Consider the following 19,401-nt stretch of genomic DNA (forward strand, 5'->3'; position numbering starts at 1 on the left):
GTTAAGTGTAATAGCTTTGGAAGAAATTCAGAAGTATCAGTTACAGAAGGATTATGCAGCTAAGAAATACTTTTATCTCATTGAAAATATTCCCACAATGTAATCTTTGCCAAATTGTTTCACTGCTTGTTGAAAGGTTTTCAGTTGCCTTACCTATACTAAACTGACATCCTAGCAATTCTACTTTCATCGCAATTTTCTTGTGCCATTTTAAGGGGTTAATCCTAAAAAAGCGTGCAATAATAGGTGGAATGAAATTATTGCGAACTTCCTGGTACAATTCAGTGTTCCCTTGAAATACCTAGAAAAGGAAGGGGGAAAAAAAAAAAAAAAAAAAAAAGAGAGGGACAAACATTATGTTATACAAAAGCAATAGCAACTAAGTAACTACAACCGATTTTGTTGTTTTATTTAGGGTAACTACAACCAATTTAGATATTTTATTTAGGAAAAATAAGTGGTGCAGAATGCTGAAAATTCACCCCAGAATGGTGCTGCTGCCTGCACATATCCACTCACTTTGCCCTATCAAATATATGACTAAATAAAGGGGGTGGGGGTGGGGCGGGTGTACATGTATACACACAACTACTTCAGAATAAAGGTACCATGTAATATTCTACCGCTGCACCCCAAGCAATGCATGCTGTTAAAGACATCATGTTTATGGCACTGAGTAATTCTAACTCAGTCCTTTTTGGTATTTTGCACTTGCTTTTCAAATATATATAGCAAAACAAGCAGCTGTGACAACGTGAGAGCAGGAATTCTGTGGTGCTGGCACACAGCCTGACAGTTTAAGCACCGTCTGTCTGGGCATGGCATTTCTTGGAAAGCGCTGAGAGAGGCAGGCAGGTATGCAATGAGCCTGTCGTCTAGCAGCTGCTGGCTGCAAGGGCTGCACCACAAGTGAAACAGGGCTCGGCTCGGACTGCAGGAGCACTCGGTGTCACCAGAGCCAAGGGCACCGGCTCTGCACCAGGGATGGGTGCTGGTCTCTCACTGCTGGTCCTCACACACAAAGAACTCATAAAAACGTGACAATCTGGTGAAATGTACAACCTGTAAAAGCCTATAGTTGCAGTATGATGTGGTGTAAGCACGCTGACAAACGTACAGCCAACTACAGGTTTTGCACCACCCTGCTTAAAATAATACAGAAACTAAGCCCAGACTCCAACCCAGCAAGCCATCCCATCTCCTCTGGGAGGACTGGTTTGGTATCGTGCCTTTGGGTAGGAAGTGAACTTGTCTCTCCACGTTCGTGGGTAGCACTTGGGCTCTGGCTCCGCAGATGCAGCCCTTGGGTGTTATTGTAACACATCTCCATGGAGGTGGCAGTAAACAGTAATGTTCGGTTTTAAAGCACCAGTAGAGACATTGCAAATCATGCTGGACATAACACAGAACAGAATTAGGGCACTTGCCTGAAAAATAAATACTATGAGTTTTGAGTTTTCTGCTCACTCACACCACTTGGTGAACAGTAAAGCATCTTGCCACTCTTGAGGGCAAGCCTATTTGTGTGACAGCTGATGCGTCCGCATCAAATGGAGCAGTGGAGTTATTTAGCACCTTTCCGATCAATGCAGATCAGTGGTGTTTCAATCTTGATACCCAAAATAGAGCTTTTTGTATTGCACCCCTGTGTTTAGGTTTTTGTAACAAAATGAATACAATATCCCTACAGGTTTGAGAAAAAAAACAATAGTTCCAGGAAACTATCCATTCAAAAGCCCAAACAACTCCAAGTGACTCTTGCCTGGGCTCCCTGACATACAGAACCTGTATCCCTTCCCAGAAGATACACAAGCCTCATTACTGTTACTTACACATAAAAATTTTGGTTTGTCCTTACTCATGTTTGAAAGCACTGACTGATCAAATAGACACATAAGTCAATTTAGGCATGGAAACATAATCTGGTAATTTAAATGAAGTACCTCAAGTGTACTGGTTTTTCTACACCTTAAATTAGTAACCAGAATTTTCATTTTTATGTATCTAAGTAACACTATCAAACTCACTGCTAACCTATTCACGTACTGAACACCTCGTGTTTGCCTTCAAAGCGTATAGTCTCTGCTCGTCCCCCACTTACTGCAGTGCAGATGTACAAGCACATGGCTCTTGGTGATATTTTTCCTGCTCTGAATTTAAGTTTATTGTTCTTAAATATACTTGCTAGCAATGAATGAAGACAGATTAAATGCAGAAGTCTATGGTGTTGTTTTGGAAATAAATGAGTAATACAAAGCAGTCACAGTTTCTGTGTCTACAGAAGACAGGGTTCCAATGTACACAATGTACAGCACCTTCTCCCCTTAACTAGGGCCCTCGTTATTTTATTTTATTTTTTTAATGACAGACTTGTGGCTACATATCTCCCCAGAGAATTATTTGTTTTGGTTAAAGATGCAAACAAGAAGTAAAATACAGAGGCAACTGTTTGAGGGGATGTGGCCTGCCCAACCTGCTGCACTGTCTCCTTTTTTGTGCTGTGCCTGCTGGTGCCCACTGCTAAAGGAGGGCGGCAAGCTGCATCTGGCTACCTGAGCCACAAATGCAGAAGTTACAAATTAGAAAAACAGATGCCCAACACTAAAAATTAGTCTCAATTCAGGTTTCTGAGGCTAAGCCTGTAACAGCAAAGGCCACAGGAATCATTAACATTGACTATTATCGTCACAAAAGATTAACACTAAATTAGTTCTTTACTCCAGGCTTTTATTAGTCAAGCTTTTGATGTCAAGTGTTATGATAATAACTTAACTTTACCTGCAGCTCAGTATTTTTGTTCATTTATTTTTTTGGACAAAAAAAAAAAAATTGCTTCTGAGCTCAAGACAGTGCAAGTTTTCTTGTAAGAAATTACTTTCGTATTGCATTTACTATCAAACTCTCCATTTGCCTCTGTGCTGTCAATCAAAACTTTTCCAACATGCAACTTTCCCATTTTTCCCCAGTTCAAGCATTTTATCATCATCTTTTCGTATAGGAAAATTTTAAGAAAAGCTTTTCTTGAGTACTGACAGATCTCTAGAAGCAATTTGCAAAGAGGACTATAGGAAACCCTTGGAAAGGTTTCTAGTGTCCTCAACAACGTCAGGAATTTCAAATGTCTTTAAAAAAAAAAAATGGGGAATAGCACCTCCTGGTTGGTCTGGTGGGCAATTATGTCAGGCTTCAAGAAGCCTACCTGCATATACATCCAAAAGCAAAGCTGTATCAAGTGAGATGATGTCAGACAGAGCAAAAATCTGCTGGTTTTGAAGTTCTGAAGCCCCAGAGATCAACCATGCCCAACCCTTTTTCCTGTCATTTAATGACAGCTGGCACTAACTGCATATGTACGGTTCTTCATGCATTGTACCTAATGATATAGAGAGGGCAAAAAAAGATCTGTTTCTGTAATTTCAAGCTCCGTAATTTTTTTCATTTCATGAATTTGCAAGAAAAACAATATGCTTAAATTAAAAGGCAACAGCTGCAAAGGTTTTCGAAGAAAATAAACTAAACATGAAGCCTAAATCTAGGTGGCTCGCTAGCTGAGATTTTATTTTATGGCCAGAAGAGGGCACTGAAAAACTAGCAAAAGATGCTGGATTAATTTTTTTTCCGTTTTACTACTTCATGTTAACAGTCTGTTAGCTCATGTGTAGGTCCAAAAAGATGGACAGGCCTCCTTAGGACCCATTTCTAAAAAGTCACTAGGTTATTAGTTACTATTACGTGTATGCAATACTACATGTATACATGCAATACTACATTGCGTGGCAAAGTATTTTGCCATCTGAACATACCATTTCATTTTTTAAGGAAACCCCTCTGCAAGGGCCGATCTATTACACAAGCAAGAAAATTACCAGTATTTTGTCATAAAGTAAGATTGGTAGAAACATTATAAAAGATGGAAAGTTATACAACCCCTAAGGTTTATTCTGTAACCACAAGAGGATAAGAAAGTAAACCTTAAAGAAATCTGTTTACTCTTAAAGGGACACAGTGCCAGACAGCTCACCACTACCAAGGGAAGTTTCTTGTATAGAGCATTCCCACCCACAAATAGTAATAAAAATAATCTCTGAATTTCAGGACTGTTCAAATCCTTACATATTTGCATATTTTCATGTTATCTTCTGTATAGATGCTGAAAAGGAAAGTTACTTAATGTTTCCTCACCATACCAAAACTAGTCTCATTTACAGGTGTGACACCTCCACAGAACGTACCTAGGAAGTATGCGGTACTTTTACCTTATCTTTATCCATGCCAGGTTCTCTGTATACTGTCCATTTCTGTGCATCATCACTGTACAAAATTCTGTAGGCTGAGACATAATAGTAGAACCCTGCTAAGGTCGATCCAGTAGTTATAATACCTGTGAAAATTAAGGTGCCTAATTAGACAAAATACTAGTACCAGTTTGTAAAAATTAATTGATCAGCTTTTGAATCCACAGTTACACAGCTGGAACCTCCACTGGTCCAGTTACATTTCAAAACGTTTATCCAAGGGGCCAGGGTCTGCAACTTCTACAGTGACAGAAACAGTAATAATTTTACTTTTATATTTGAATTCTCACGATACAACCTCGCTAAGCACTTTTCCCCTACTTCTTGATGGAAACAGCCTGTTCATTTGACCACGGCCCACTCCTGCCTCAGCTGCCGGGACAGCACCACTCTTCCCTGCTTTTGTACTGCCAGCCTAAAGGGACCACTGAACTTCCTACAGCTGACACCAGCGCTGCAGAACCACTCACACAGGAATTCTGTTTTGTAAAAGCTTATTAGCACAGAAATTAGAGTAATGTAAAATCCAAACAGTCCCCAGGGAGGTAATAACAAAAGGCTGCTGGCAAACCTGAGTTGCTTAATGACAGGAAGCCAAGCTGCTGATGGCAGGGTGTGCAGCTGATCTTACAGAGACCAACCACGCATGTGAGAAAGAGACAAATCTAAACTGACTGAATGAGGACATTTCACTATAGTCTTAAAGCCCAGGACTCTATGAAGCATACTTTATTTTTTAAGTCAGATTGCAAACACACCCATTAACAACAATGAATCACCTCTGAACAATTAAATCAACATAGAAAACAGAATAACATCAGCACAGAAGATACAACAGCTGCACTGCCACTAGTTAAGGCTACCCCTGAGGTTAAACCCAGAACGCAAACGCCTCAGTGCTTCACCATGGGCCACACTGTGACCAACAGGAACAGGTAACTGTGAGCTCACTCGCTCGCCCAGCTCCCAAAATGTGAAGCAAACCATCCAGAGCGGATTGGGAAACAGCACCTCCAACCAGCCGTCTCTCCAAATAAACACAGCTACTAAAATCATGATGGATGGTCCACCTCTGGGAAGGAGCAGAGCCTGACCTGGGGCCTGGCTGCATCAGTCTGCACTGTCTGGTCCATTTGCTGAGGGAAAGCACAACAGACTGCAGAGGGGCCCCCCATCCCCAACACTTGGCCCAAGCCCCACTTCAGGCAACGAGGCGAAGGGGAGGTTGCCAGCTGGTTTCCTTTGTCTGCTCCTTATCCCACATTGCACTGCAACTGCTCCTATCTCCGCTGTTGGATTCATTGTGGCCATGACAGGCAGCAGGGAAAACCTAGACACATAAGCCAGTACACTTGCATCAGAGGTACCAGTGGACTGAGCTGACTGGATATGGATTTGTACCTCCAAGGAGACAATCAGCAGGAAACGAGAAGCATCAAGGATCCAATAAAACCACAGGAAACATTTCAACAAATACTGAGGCGTTCTCTACTATGCAACTCCACCTGTTCAACTCCAGGCTCCCCAGCATATTAGCTAGGACCTGGGACCACATTTGCTGTAATGGTAATGAAGTGTCACTTGGACTTTGTCTAAGACCAAGCACTGGAAAAAAGGAAGTCAGTAACCAAACTTTTTGAATGCCGCTTAAAAGCCACATCAGATTCACCTACCTGTTACTCTCTTTTCTTTATTCAAGTCAATCTGCAACCACTGATGTTCATCGCTGATGAAAGCAGCCCAAGGAGGACCAACCCTTTTTAGTCTGGCATTTTCGGGTTTCCACATGTCCACTTGTCCTGTTGGGTCAGACCTCTCCAGAATAGATGATGCCGTGATCTGGGAATCAGGGATTACCCCGGATTCCATCCCTAGTGTCCCATAGCAACCTGAGCAACAGAAAAGGTGAGGAATCAAAATGAAAATTCAAGTTACGCAATTATTTTACCTGCTTGGATTTTAAGACTTTACGTGCAAATATTAAACTGCCATCTAAATTTATTCCATAAAATCACTACCAACAAATCACACCATCTTCTGCTTTCTAACAGTGATGCCAGAACAACAGTGATGCTGGAACCAAACTTGTGGTCATGATTATCTCAGGATTTATGCCTGTTCAAGAGTAAGGTGGATATTCTCTCAAATTACCACCCAGAGCGAGCACTAGATGAGAAGCTTTGGAGGAGCTGTCATGGTTTAAGAGTACTTGATCATATGTTCCTTTTTTTATGTCTATATCACTTCCTGGGTTTTAAACCCACCCCAGGATCACAATGTTAATTTGGACAATACACCAAAGCACGTAGGAAGCCCTTGAGCTCAAACACATCCTAGAAATTAAGTCATGTTTTTTGCCATCATTCTTACTCAAAGTTCTTGCCGTGTCACATTCTGCTGATGGCCAAAACACATCCCCTGAATTCCTGGCTGAATTTCCTTGTGGCTAGTTGATACCCATTTGCTCTTTGCTGAAATCTGGTTCTGCAGTGCCAACAAGTATTCCCCAGATCCATCAGCTGAGAGCAACCTCTGCCTTCAGCCAGCCAGCCTGAAGAAGGCAGCCTGGCTTCCCTTTTGCTGTGAGCTCCCCCATCCCTGCAGGCACCTCTGCAGCCTCGCTCCACACTGACCCCTCAACAGGGGAGGCGCAGGTGGCAGAGCCCACATCCCACTGGATGCCAGACAAGGCTTTGCCAATGCTCTGTGCAACGGCATTAACAGTTCACTGACCCGACTGGCCATACTTCACCAGCTGCAGCACAGTATCACATTAGCACTTCACTAACCGAATCCCTTCCCTCATCTGTCCTTGCCATCTAACAAGCTACCGGTGTGCAGCAGAAATGCCTCAGTCTCTGCATACCCCCTCATACATGCTCTGTGATCCTTCAATTAATTTCTGTTACTCAAGTCTCAAAGTCAGCCAGGTCTTCCTGTACAAATAGTTCCACCTTCCTCTGCACTAACCGCACCTCTAGCATTAGTAACACACTCTTCTGTTTTGTAACAAGTCATGAAACCAACTGTTATGGCAGAGCTACACTAGTAACTTCACCACAGTGTGATAAACCTCATCTGAGCATACTATGGAGGTCCTCTTTGTCCTTCAGCTAACACCTAGGCCACCCAACTACACACATTTTAATCTAGACTTGCATCTTGGCTCCAGCTTATTCAATTTCTCAAATGTGTCACTGAAATCCGTATCTAGATCTGGATCCAGATCCAGCCTAGATCAGCATTTTCTCCTATCTCTTCATATTTCCAGGCTATTTAATTACTTTCATATACACTGTCAGATCACATTTTGAAAGACAAAAAAACCACAACAAATGCTGCCTCGATCACTGTGTTTAATATTCTCCATGCATAAGGTCACCAGACATGCAATTCCTTCTTCCAGCTCTTGTAGAGGTCCGGAGGAAAAATTATTTGAGTATTATGTGGATTATATTTTCTAATTTTCACTTGTTTGTATACATCGCCATCTCCAAACACCCCTGCCCACTGGATTCCTGACTTTATATTCCCATCCAGCATCAGTTTTATTTATATAATAGGAAAAGTACTTGTTTACTTTTGAGAAGTATGTGTATGATTTCCCCTTTTGTTTAAAAAAAACCTTTATCCTTACAGAAAACAGATGCAATGCTTTTGTTCTTGGTTGGGGGTTTTTTTACATTAATTAAAACAGTTAAAAAGAGCCTAAACAAAGGCCACTGTCTTCACAATACTTCCAACATCCACTCAAAGGATGGCATTCAAAGTGACTTACAGAAAAGTGACTCCCCTTTAGAGAACTACAGCTTATTTATTTGAAAAATAGGTAATTGATAGAAAGTAAAACTGTGCAATGCAGAAAGGTTGACAAAGGGGCAACACTTGCTCTACCAACCAGCAACCAGGTACACGTTTACAAAACGTGTCATGGCAGTCAAGCAGGAACACAACTTACACACAGAGCCAGGCCCAAGAGATGCCCTTCCAGAGCAAGAGAGAGAAGGAATTTATCACATAGCATTGTGCAAGAATATGGCAGAAAAAAAAGTAAAAGGAAGTAGAGAAAGTTGAGGCATCATTTGGGGATTTCTGCTAGCTCTCTTAGGGAGCAACAAGGGAAGTGTACCGAGTAAACCTGGAAAGAGCCTAGAATGCACAGTTGTCATAAATAAAGAGCAACTCTCAGGTGCCCAGCTCTGCTTTAGCAGTGTGTTTGAAGTATGGGAGTCAAGTCACTTTAAACCAGACTATAACAGAGGAACATAACCTGAAACAATCTCTTTCTGCAGATAAGCAAGGCTTCCTTTATACATCACTATCTATAAATAGTGATAACAATCATCAAAATGAGATAGTAAACCAATTCAAATATACATTACTGAGGAATGCAGTAAAAAAAGTCTCGCTAACTAGGAAAAAAAAAAAAGAGAGAAATAAAATACCTGCACATGCATTTCTACGCACAAGATTTGTAAGAAAGTATCAAGATGTAATACATGTAATAATGCTTACCGCTTGTCTTAAATGTGAAGAGACTTGTAGATAATGGTCCCCTGCACAGAACAAAAGATTAAGATTTTTGTGGTAGTCAGTGAAGAAAACTGAAAGAGTCTGTCTTCAATTTCTTTTTCTTGTCTGCTTGCTACTGAAACCTATGCGCATAAATGCCTGAACAAGCACTTCCCTATTAATGTAACACTCCCTGCCATCAAGCTGCAGCGTCTTCAGCACCGACACTTTTTCAACTGACATCTAGTCCAGATATACCGAGTTACAGGCTTTCAAACAAACATCCATCCAGAAAATGGGAAGACTTCATTAAAATGCTTCCCTTTCAAATTAAGCTAATCATAATAACAAGACACGGTCTCCTCTGACTGCTCTCATTCCTGGGACTTCTGAAATAAAATGAGAGTCTTTTCCCTGCAACTAAAAAGTTGCCATTAAATTATTACTTTTCCACAAACCACTATGAATTTATGGTCATGCCACACATTTTGCAAGATAAAACCTCCTCGCAGAATTTGGAAAATTAATCTTTATAATCTAGAGGTTAAAAATATCTGGTAAAACAATCACACCACGGCAAAAGAGCATTTTGAGAATCTTACAGAAGAGAACCTATCCACAGAACAGCTCCACTAGCTGAAATTCATCCTGCAACGGGACACTACCAAGATCTAGGGTGCTAAAGAAAAAGAGAACATGGGAAGTATACTTACACTTTTGAGGTGACATTGTTAGCCAGGGAGCCTTCATAGTATGGAATGCCCTTGCTGATTACAACATTGATTTGGCCACCCAGCGTATCTGACACGACGCCTGCATGAACACCAGCCATACAAAGTGATGATGACTTGAAGAGGGGGGGAAGAAAAATTTAACACTACGTTGTAAAAAAATTAAATACTATACTGTATATTGTAAATGCTACATTGTCCAGTTAGTCTTTGTTATTCTTACATGAAGATACTGTTCTTATTTAACTGTTATCTCCATTATTTAGAAACCATTCATCTTTGATTTATTATAGAATTTATACAAACAGAAGGTCCTACATTTCACTGTGTCCTCATCCAGATATATTTGGAATGTAACTCTTGTAATTAAATAAGATCAAACAAATTACAAAGGTGAATCAGTTTGAAAAAGCCAGCCAGCCAGACTTTCAGTCTACAATAAATCTATCACGTTAGACAACAGAGTTCAATACATTAATACATAGGAAACCCTTTAATAGAAAGCACACTGAAAGGTGTTTTTTTTTCCATTTTCTCACAATTAAGGAGTGATGCACTGCAGATTTCATAGCTTTTAGCTGATGGGTTATATATTTTATTTTAATTCATGGTTAAATATGGTTTAGCCACCCAGCACTCTGATCCATATAAACCCACAGTAATACATGAATACAATTAATTCTAAAGCAGCCGATTACCTAGGTTATACAGAATCAATGGAGATCAGTTATGCAAAAAGTTTTTGCAGGACATCCTGTTCTTTCCTTCTCTCCCTGAACGAGCGTTAGCCCAGATCCACTAACAAGTGTCACAGTGGCGCTGCCATCTCGCTGGCTTGCAGGCCAGCTGCGCCACAGAGAGCAGGGCTGACTCACCACGCTGAGACCTTCGGATGCACCACAGAGGGAGCAAAGCAGGACACCTCTATCTCCTGGACAAAAGCTAGCCCAGGAGATCTTCTCCAGCTGGGAACCAAACCCTTCTGGGCTTAACCAAGAAACACCCTAGTGCTCAGGAGCAGAGAAACAGTCCACTTCCAAAAGAAGTTTAGCAGCAGCGGCTTTGTACCATGGCTTCTGGGAGATCACTGGCTGCAGACAGTGCAACGGGCACAGAGAGCTATTCACAGGCGTTCCTGCAACGTGCAGCACTGCGATATGCACAGGCACGTTGCATTCTGCAGCCCCTTGATCATAACCGGTGAGACAGGGATCAACCTGAATTTTAGATCGAGTGGGCCCAAGCTGTCTGTGAAGGACCACCTGGGTTATCTCCCAACATACTTCCCAGAAACCATATTTAGCTTCTTATTACTAGTGTGGTATCCCAATGCAGACTTGCTCAAGTCAATAAACAATAGATGATGCCTGCAGATTTTTATTTACTGTTAACACTTGCTCCCCCAAACAAAGTCCACTGCTAGCTGTCACTACTAAACGCACTTGCTGCACTGCTCTGCCAGCCAGCCCACTGGGTGCTACAGAGCCTCACCACAATTCTTTCCGAAGGAGTCAGCAGGTCCTTTCCAGAGAAGGAAGGCTTCATAGATGATTTTTTTTTCTTTCTCACATTGTTTTAAAAACAGAACAACATTCTCCGTTGTGGCTTCTTTAGAAAGAATTACATGGTGCAGCATGCCAGGATGCCCCTGTATCTCAAGCTCACTGGCAAAAATACCTGCTGACCAGACTTCTCCAAAAATAACTCTCCACAGTATATTCACACATAAAAACTTTAACCCTACTCCCCAGCTCTCAAACATCCCAAAAGCTTTCTAAATAAATGTAATTGTGTCTTGCTCATGCACACAGCTCCCCCTTCCTTTCCTACTTTCCCCTGAAAGTAAGAGCATGGGATTCTCTCCCCTCCCTGCTCACCAGATGTCAGCAATGAGAGGTCCAAGTCAGCGGCAAGGACTTGGTCACATAGAAAAGAACCAAGACTTAGGGTATTTTTAAAAGCAGCAAGCAGCTGCTGATCATTTGAAAGAGATGCAGGAGAAATCTCTACCTGTAATTTGGTCTGCAGTGCTGGACAATTTGATTTCTTTCCACACAGCTTGACTTCTGGGAAATTATCTGCTTTTTTATTCGGAGCAATGAAGTACACAAAAAGAAAGCCACAGGACATTATTTCCTAACGTTTCCTTTTTCCTCTATAAAAAACAGTTTTTCCAGATTTTGGCAAAAAAATTCCCAGCAAACAGGACTCCTACAGATGCTGCAAATATGTTTGATAGAAAAACAACTCCATCTTGTTACTAGCTACAAAAACTATCTTGCAGCCGTTTCAATAAGAACTCACTGTGGACCAGATCATATAACACAGTTATGCTGTGGTGACATTTATACAATGGGTAATTATTTAAGCAGGTAGCCTAGGATTTACAGATATTTGAGAAAAGATCATCAGAGAGGCACACTTTGGGTTTGTATTTAATATTAAAATCTTTGCTTACTAACATTTTAAAATTGTCTTTCCTCTGTGCTAGACCTAATGGCTTATTAAAAGAATATTTTAAGATCACAGAATCAGAGAATGGTTTGGGTTGGAAGGGACCTTAAACATCACCGAGCCCCAGCCCCCCCCGCCATGGGCAGGGACCCCTTCCCCCAGCCCCGGCTGCTCCCAGCCCTGTCCAGCCTGGCCTTGAGCCCTGCCAGGGATGGGGCACCCACAGCTGCTCTGGGCAGCCTCTGCTGCCAGCACCTCACCACCCCCACACTGAACCATTTCCTCCTCACAGCTGATCTAAATCTCTGCTCTTTCAGTTTAAAGCCACCACCCCTGGCCCTATCACTACATGCCCCTGTACAAAGCCCCTCTCCATCCTTCCTGTTGGCCCCTTCAGGTACTGGCAGGCTGGTAAGGTCTCCCTGGAGCCTTGTCTTCTCCAGGCTGAACCACCCCAACTCTCTCAGCCAGTCTCACAGGAGAGGTGCTCCAGTCCTCTCATAAATACAGAGGTTTACTGTAATTTTTTACTACATTGCTGGAAAAATAATAATAACTTTAAAATAAACAAAACAAACACTATCCAGTCCTATAGCAGGTATGCTAATCCAGTTGCAAAAGCTTACATCAGAAAAATTGTGCAGGTTTTTGTAGTGTTCTACGTAAATAGTACATTATTAAAGATTTTCATTTTATAGAACTATTACAGTATGAACTCTGTTTTGCAAATAGTTTTATAGCTGCTGAGTATAAATATTATTTCATCTATCATGTTGTAATAAAAAATTAAGGTAACCATGAGATTAAACCACATCATTAAAAAACTGGTTTTCTCTTTATGAATCTGAATTTCCCAACCTGAGAAAGCCAACAAAAACAAAACAGGAAATAGAAAACAATATTTTGATCAATTCACCCTTCTCAGCAGGCCTTACAAAAACACTTGAGTCTTTACTTCACTACTTAACTCCTTGGAGATGGCAACATCTGAGGCACCAGCCATTCACCAGCTGTGCAAAAAAGTGAGCACCATGCTATTCACTTCAGGACATACAAATTCCAGAACCCAAGCAGCAGAACTAATGTGAACAACTACAATTGACTTGTAATTATACACTGCGTGTTTTATCAAAATTCATGTGAGCCCACAGTATTTTTACTTACGTCTCTGTATCCATGGGGAATAGTGCCTGAAATATCAGCAAAAGGAATCACGCATCCAGCTGGACAGTACTTACTGGAAGAGAAGAAAATATCAAGTAAATATATGCATGCAACTACAACACTTACAACATTATAGAATAGTCACTATGTTTTTGATCTACAATGCACTGTTATCATTCGTATATCACTATTTAAGGATACATCCTAATGGAAGACGTATCAAATCAGACAAAAAAGTACTCAGGAATAGAAGTACAGAACAGACTTGAAAAAGTTGAGAAAAGTTGAAAGTTCCAGTCTCAATACAATAAATTAATAAAGCCAGCATTTTATAACATAAATACTGCATGGCTTCTTTAAACTGAAAGTCATGTAAGTACCAATATTAATTAATTATATTTTATAAATAAGAGATTTGCATATCTATTTATTCTGCATCTTTAAGTAACACATATGAAAAGTAATGCTCTTTTATAACAGCTCCTGGCAATGCTTTGATAGCAAAAAACTGGCAAAATTCAGTTAATACTACTAGCTCCTGAAAAGCAAGAGGCAAGATGTCTGCACCTCTGATGCAAGCCCATGTTCGTGTTCTTGTGCCATTTCAAATTGCACATACAAAAACTATCAGACCTTCAAGATTTAACAATGAGCTGGAGTAAACTATTAACATCTTCACTGCAGTTCAACAGCAGTTGAAGCAATGTTGCAGGTACCATGAAAATAGTGGGATTCACAGACTTCAGCACATGTTGAATAAGGCCAGAACCTACAATAAGAAGCCTATTTTGAACTTGGGGAAATGAAAGAGAAAGGCAAAGGTTGCACTTTGAAACATTTAATAATGCCGGGGCTGAAGTTCTCCAGAAAGTGTATTTATGTACTTCACAACAGTCTGCAGCTTTAAACACTGTCCCTGCTTTAGATGGAAACGGAGAAGGATAAAACATGGAAATGGCCTGTTTCCCCCACCAGAAGGTACAGCATTTTATGTCTCCACAGAATCTCATTAATTCACACCAAACTGTGAAATGGGTTTGTAATTTTTAACACATTTCACAGTTTAGTGCTCCTTAAGTAACTGTAATAGGAATTGCAGTATTTAAGGTGTATACCTGCTGTAATATAGGTTTCTAAAAGCAATATTCTTTCTATGTGAATATTGGCGCTTTTGTGTTAGTGCAAATTAACGAGGCTCTACTGTATGCTGCACATATGTAACAAAAACAGGAAAGAGAGAGAGGGAGGAAGGAGGAGCGCAAATGTCAAAGTTATTTGGCTCTAACCCTAATTAGTTTGTTTCTTAGGTTCTCCGGACAGCCAATTTTCAAGCTGCATCAGGTATAAGTAACAGAGGGAAGCAGAAACATTAAAACGACATCACTAAAGAGACTGGGGGGAAACAGGTAAAAGTCAGTCTTACTTGAATTCTGGTTCGGAAAATTGACTTGCATTGTCTAAACAGGTAATTAGGTCTGGAAAGAAAAAATGTTAGGTCAAGAGGATGATAAAGACAATAAGTTTGAATATGCTTCCTCAAGTGCACAAATATATACATTTGAGCCTCTGTGGCTTAAACAAAAGATTCAGAATGAAAAAAACTACATTCCTACTAAATTTTCTTGCAACAGATTCGGTATTACAGTAGAACCTTGATAATTTGGCTGAGTAACTGGGAAATCACTGAGAATGTGACATAGACCAGAAGAGAAACACAACAAAAAACATTTTCTGTGCAGCTTAATTTTGATTTATAGCTATAGTGCAGAGATCCTAAGATAATTCAGACACACAAACATACGATCTTTCCATAAAATTAAGTAAGTTGACTAAACAGGCCTGTGTTTTCAGCATTTAACAGTCCTACAGCACTGAAACCAGGCAGCACAGGGAATAAGCTATTAAGAGCCATGTTACTGGCACCCATGACCAATATCTCACATTTCACATTTCTCTCTGCTGTGTTTCAGCACACACAGTCTGAAACACACATACAGAGAAAAGCATCAGGAAAACCACAAAATAAAAATTAAAAATTAAAACTCTTTATCTGCTCTTTTTAGCATTACTTCCAGAAGGGGTCTTCTCAAGCCTTTTGCCTTGTGAAGCTGTTGCTGGCAATCCTTCATTTCCTTCTGGACCACGTAAGTCACACACCTTTACAATGAGTGGAAGGAGATGCAAAACAAATACAGCAACCTCTTTCAGAGGCCAGAATAACCAAAACCACATAACAAACAAGAACTGGCAAAAAGACTAAAAAGTAGTCAGCAGATGATATAATTAAAGAGCTGAGGGATTTTTCAATACTGTTATTGAAATAAAATTTTCTGTGAGGTTGGTCTGTATACAATATATAAATCTCAGCAAGAAAACTTGTTAGTTATCTGCCAGCTTGACTAGTACCTGAAAAAATGTATTTTGTCCTTTATCTGAAGCAGTTCTTTCATTCGTAAAGATAACTATGACTCTTCTTCTGCTATCCAAGGTAAGCTTCGATACCGTTTCTTTAAAACTACAGCAACTTACAGTAACTGCCGGTCTCACTTCCTATGCAGAAGTATCAGGAAGACTGCATTCAGAGTCTTCATTTTTAGAAGTTAATTTGCGAGGTCAGGGGAATAAATAAATGAGTTACGTGTTTTTATGAGACAGCTCTGATTTTACCAGCACAGAAAAATTACCAAATAAATACCTGATTTGTCAGTGGTTGAATAAGCTGCAAGAAATCCACGTCCAGAAGTGTGTGTTCCACTCATGAACTGTACTGTGACTTCATTACTTTTTGAAGTAATTAAACCATCCATTTGAAAGCCAAACCCACAGTATTTTCCTATGGAGAGAAGAGGGAGACAGACCAAAACCAACATACATAATAGGCATCTTATTTCAATTGCAGTGTAAGCTCACATTACTGGTGTATATTCAAAAACAAATCCATGTGCGTGACATGAAATGATGTCATCAGTGTCCATTTAAGGCAAATGGAAGAATATGGGTACCACATTTGTCACTGTCAGCAGGTAAGAAACTCTCATACCCTTAACACGTGCAAATAAATGTGACCTTATCCCATTCACCTCTAGCCATGCATAACTCTCACAGCCAGTTCGTCAAAGACTGTGAGAAATCTGTTAGGGAATGGGATCAAGTTAGGGCAATAAGAATCACCTATAGAAGCAAATGAGAAAAAAGCTCTTCTCCTCCCCCAGCTGTTGGGGCACTTCTTTATCGTTTACTATTTCATGGTTTCTGTCAACTGCTTTTCTTCATTTAGGACAGCAGCAGGCATGACTCACGGCACTTCAGCATTAAGTATATGCAAGTACCATCAATATAAACTGCCAGTTGGTTCACTTTCTGGTTTGCTGCACCTATAAAACCTGAGAGGTTCTGCATCTGGATACTTCTCTTGCCATCAAAAATTATACATTTTAAACTGAGATGCTGGAGTCTGCAGATGCTGACAGTATTTGCACTATGAAGTCCCACAATTACTGCCAAAAGCCTTTACCTGGATGAATGTCTGTTAAATGCACCCAAGTCAATAGGGAATTCTGCACTTCTACTAATTAGAAACTTTAATAAAACACTGACCATTTTATTAACCTGTTAAGAAAAAAAAGAAAAACCAAACCTGTTCTATAGGCTCCCTTGATCACTCAATACTGTAAACCATCTATAACACTATTTAAGATTCTGCACTGGATAATCGAAGTGGATAATCACCAGCAACAAATGACACTGCGTATGTTTCAGTCTAACATTAATTTATTTGCTTTCTTGAGCATAAGTATGTTATATCATAAAACACCAAAAAAAAGAAGCCAGGCTCCCTTCTCAACTAAAGGCAAATTACGAAACTGAACTAGAGGGAGTGGACTAACACTGTACTGCAGGAATAGTTCTTAACAAATACAATGCAACACAAATATAACATGCATGTCAAATTCCTTTAAAAAGTGAACTGCACTCTCAAATACTGATCAAATAAATTTAAAAATTAGAAATACAAATTCCTATCATTATTCAAGGCTTTGTAAATGTTGCTTATTCATATATTTTTGAACAAAGCAAGAGTATATTCTAATGAAAAAAGAGAAAATAGATTTTACAATACTTCAATGAAATTTATAATATTATACAAATATAACCTTACCTCAACTCACCACTTAAACTGGTTATCAGCAACAGATACAAAGAAATAAGTTCTCTTTTACCAAATCTCCATATTGACCCTATGTTCTGCTCCAAGTCATGTTTCAATGATTAACTGCATTTATTATGATGAACTGCGTAATTTTTTCAACTACCACTTTTATTCTCCTTTGTTTTTTAAGTTTTGTTTTGTTACACAATTGACCAGAATGAGACTCCTCTCAGGGTAGATCAGAATGTCCTCAAGAAACCATATCTCCTCTTCTTTGACAAATATACAGGGCAAGACATTTAAATCTAGCTTGCCTAAACTATCCAGTGCTGCTAGTACCATGGAGATACAGCCTTTGACAAACTGTAGACTGATGCACTTTATGATGCATGGCAAGACATACTTTTGAGACTATGAATCATTTTTCTAATTCTTCACTGGCCTCTCACCAGATTTTTAGCAATCTTTTTAAAAAGCAAGCACTAGAAATGGACAAAACATTACTGTCATGACACCTCAGTCAATGGTACGTGCAGAAGATGTAATTTCTCTATTTTGTCTGTATTTAGGCATTGAATGACCCCAAGTACTTTTGTACAACAACACTGCATCAGGAGAGGGAATTCCCACAGCAGCTTACATTCTCTGCTCCTGTAGGTCTAGCATTACACTGCATGTACTAAATAAGTAAATCTGACTGTAGACACACAGTGATTGGACTGTGATGAAAGCTAATAAAAACTACCTCTAGATCTTACTTAAACTAGAGACAAATTTCAAACCAAGGATTTGAATATTCTTTTGTTTTATTGGTAAATATCGAAAAGGCTTGGAATTAGAACTAGCCCTTAAAAGCTTCATTAGAAACCTCTGTCGGTGAACTAACCCACTAACAACTTTTTAATCTAATCAGCCAATTTTTAAGTAATTTTGCGTTAAAGTAGGTATCACTGAATTTCAGATTTTACGTAATACAAGTATTTTAACATTAGATCATGCTAGCAGTCTTGAATGAAAAAACTTAGGATAAATCCAGATTTCTTCCAAACAAATTCAGGTCACTGTTTAATCCCTCCAGTGTTTGTTGCTTCAAATATGAACATTCAAGAATCTGCATCATCTGTATCTGTCAATGTTAATATCACTGTTTGTTCTGTGATTTAATTTATTTAAAAGTAGAACAACACACATATTTGTTCAACATACCATGCTACTACACAAGCTGGGAACAGCTGAAAGTCAAGAGAAATAAATGAAGTAGAAAATTTACTTGAAACCATTAAGTCACTTTTACAAGTGAGTAATAGACTTATCAGAACTCAATGTTCCTTGCCATTTAAGGACTGCAGTGTTTCCTATTTTAGGCCAAGTGTGGCTCAACTACTCCAAGCACATACTGATTTTCACACACGCTTACCTAGGAAACAGTTGGAAAAGAGGATTAAAAAAGCTAACATTCCACTAGCCTCTTTATAAAAAGACTCAGTGTAGCAGAATTAGCATTTGAGTTGCACAAAAACAATCCTGGTGAAGTAAATCTCTCTTTCTGTCTCTCTGCAGATTAATTTTATTTTCTTTCCTAAAGCTTTAATCTGCACAGTAACAACTAATTTTGCTAAAAGAAGAATGACAATTTGTTTTGAGTTTTATGGAAAGTAACCACAGGGGTCTTAAAAGCCTACATATACCTTGATGTAGATGATAATGTCACACTGCTATTTGAAAAAAACCCTGCCGTACAGTCATGAGATTCACTTTGTCCTCTAAAGAGGAGAAAAATTAAACTATGGACATTATCAGAAAATGGGGGACACTTGAACTACACAATTTTTCAAGCCTGACATCCTTTAATCCTGGCAGTATTATTAGCTCAAATCAGAGCGATTCCATATAAAAAGAAAAGCATTTCAGTTAAGATATATATGATCCTCATAGTTTTGCATCTCCCTCTCTGCTGCTTACAAGAACTTCACAGACTACTGAAGATGTCTGAGAAAAAACAAACCTTACAGTTAAATTTCCTTTGAAAATCTGAAGAATCAAAGATTATTTTAGGATCTGTGTTGCTTTCAGCATCTAGTTGTTGTATGCACGA

At 39.5% G+C, this 19,401-nt stretch overlaps 1 protein-coding gene across 1 annotated transcript in view; it reads right to left on the reverse strand.

Moving 5' to 3' along the window:
• DCBLD2 (discoidin, CUB and LCCL domain containing 2) overlaps window positions 1-19,401 on the reverse strand; it is a 46,377-nt gene that overhangs the window by 8,047 nt on the left and 18,929 nt on the right. The window contains exons 3-10 of the mRNA XM_037378339.1: window positions 15,852-15,989; window positions 14,580-14,631; window positions 13,157-13,229; window positions 9,521-9,654; window positions 8,811-8,851; window positions 5,969-6,184; window positions 4,257-4,381; window positions 154-301 (exon numbers count right to left, since the gene is read on the reverse strand). Coding sequence (XP_037234236.1) covers window positions 154-301; window positions 4,257-4,381; window positions 5,969-6,184; window positions 8,811-8,851; window positions 9,521-9,654; window positions 13,157-13,229; window positions 14,580-14,631; window positions 15,852-15,989 — 927 coding nt within the window. The remainder of the gene's footprint in view (window positions 1-153; window positions 302-4,256; window positions 4,382-5,968; window positions 6,185-8,810; window positions 8,852-9,520; window positions 9,655-13,156; window positions 13,230-14,579; window positions 14,632-15,851; window positions 15,990-19,401) is intronic.

This window comes from Falco rusticolus, chromosome 2 (assembly GCF_015220075.1).
Source record: "Falco rusticolus isolate bFalRus1 chromosome 2, bFalRus1.pri, whole genome shotgun sequence".
Lineage (NCBI taxonomy): Eukaryota > Metazoa > Chordata > Aves > Falconiformes > Falconidae > Falco > Falco rusticolus.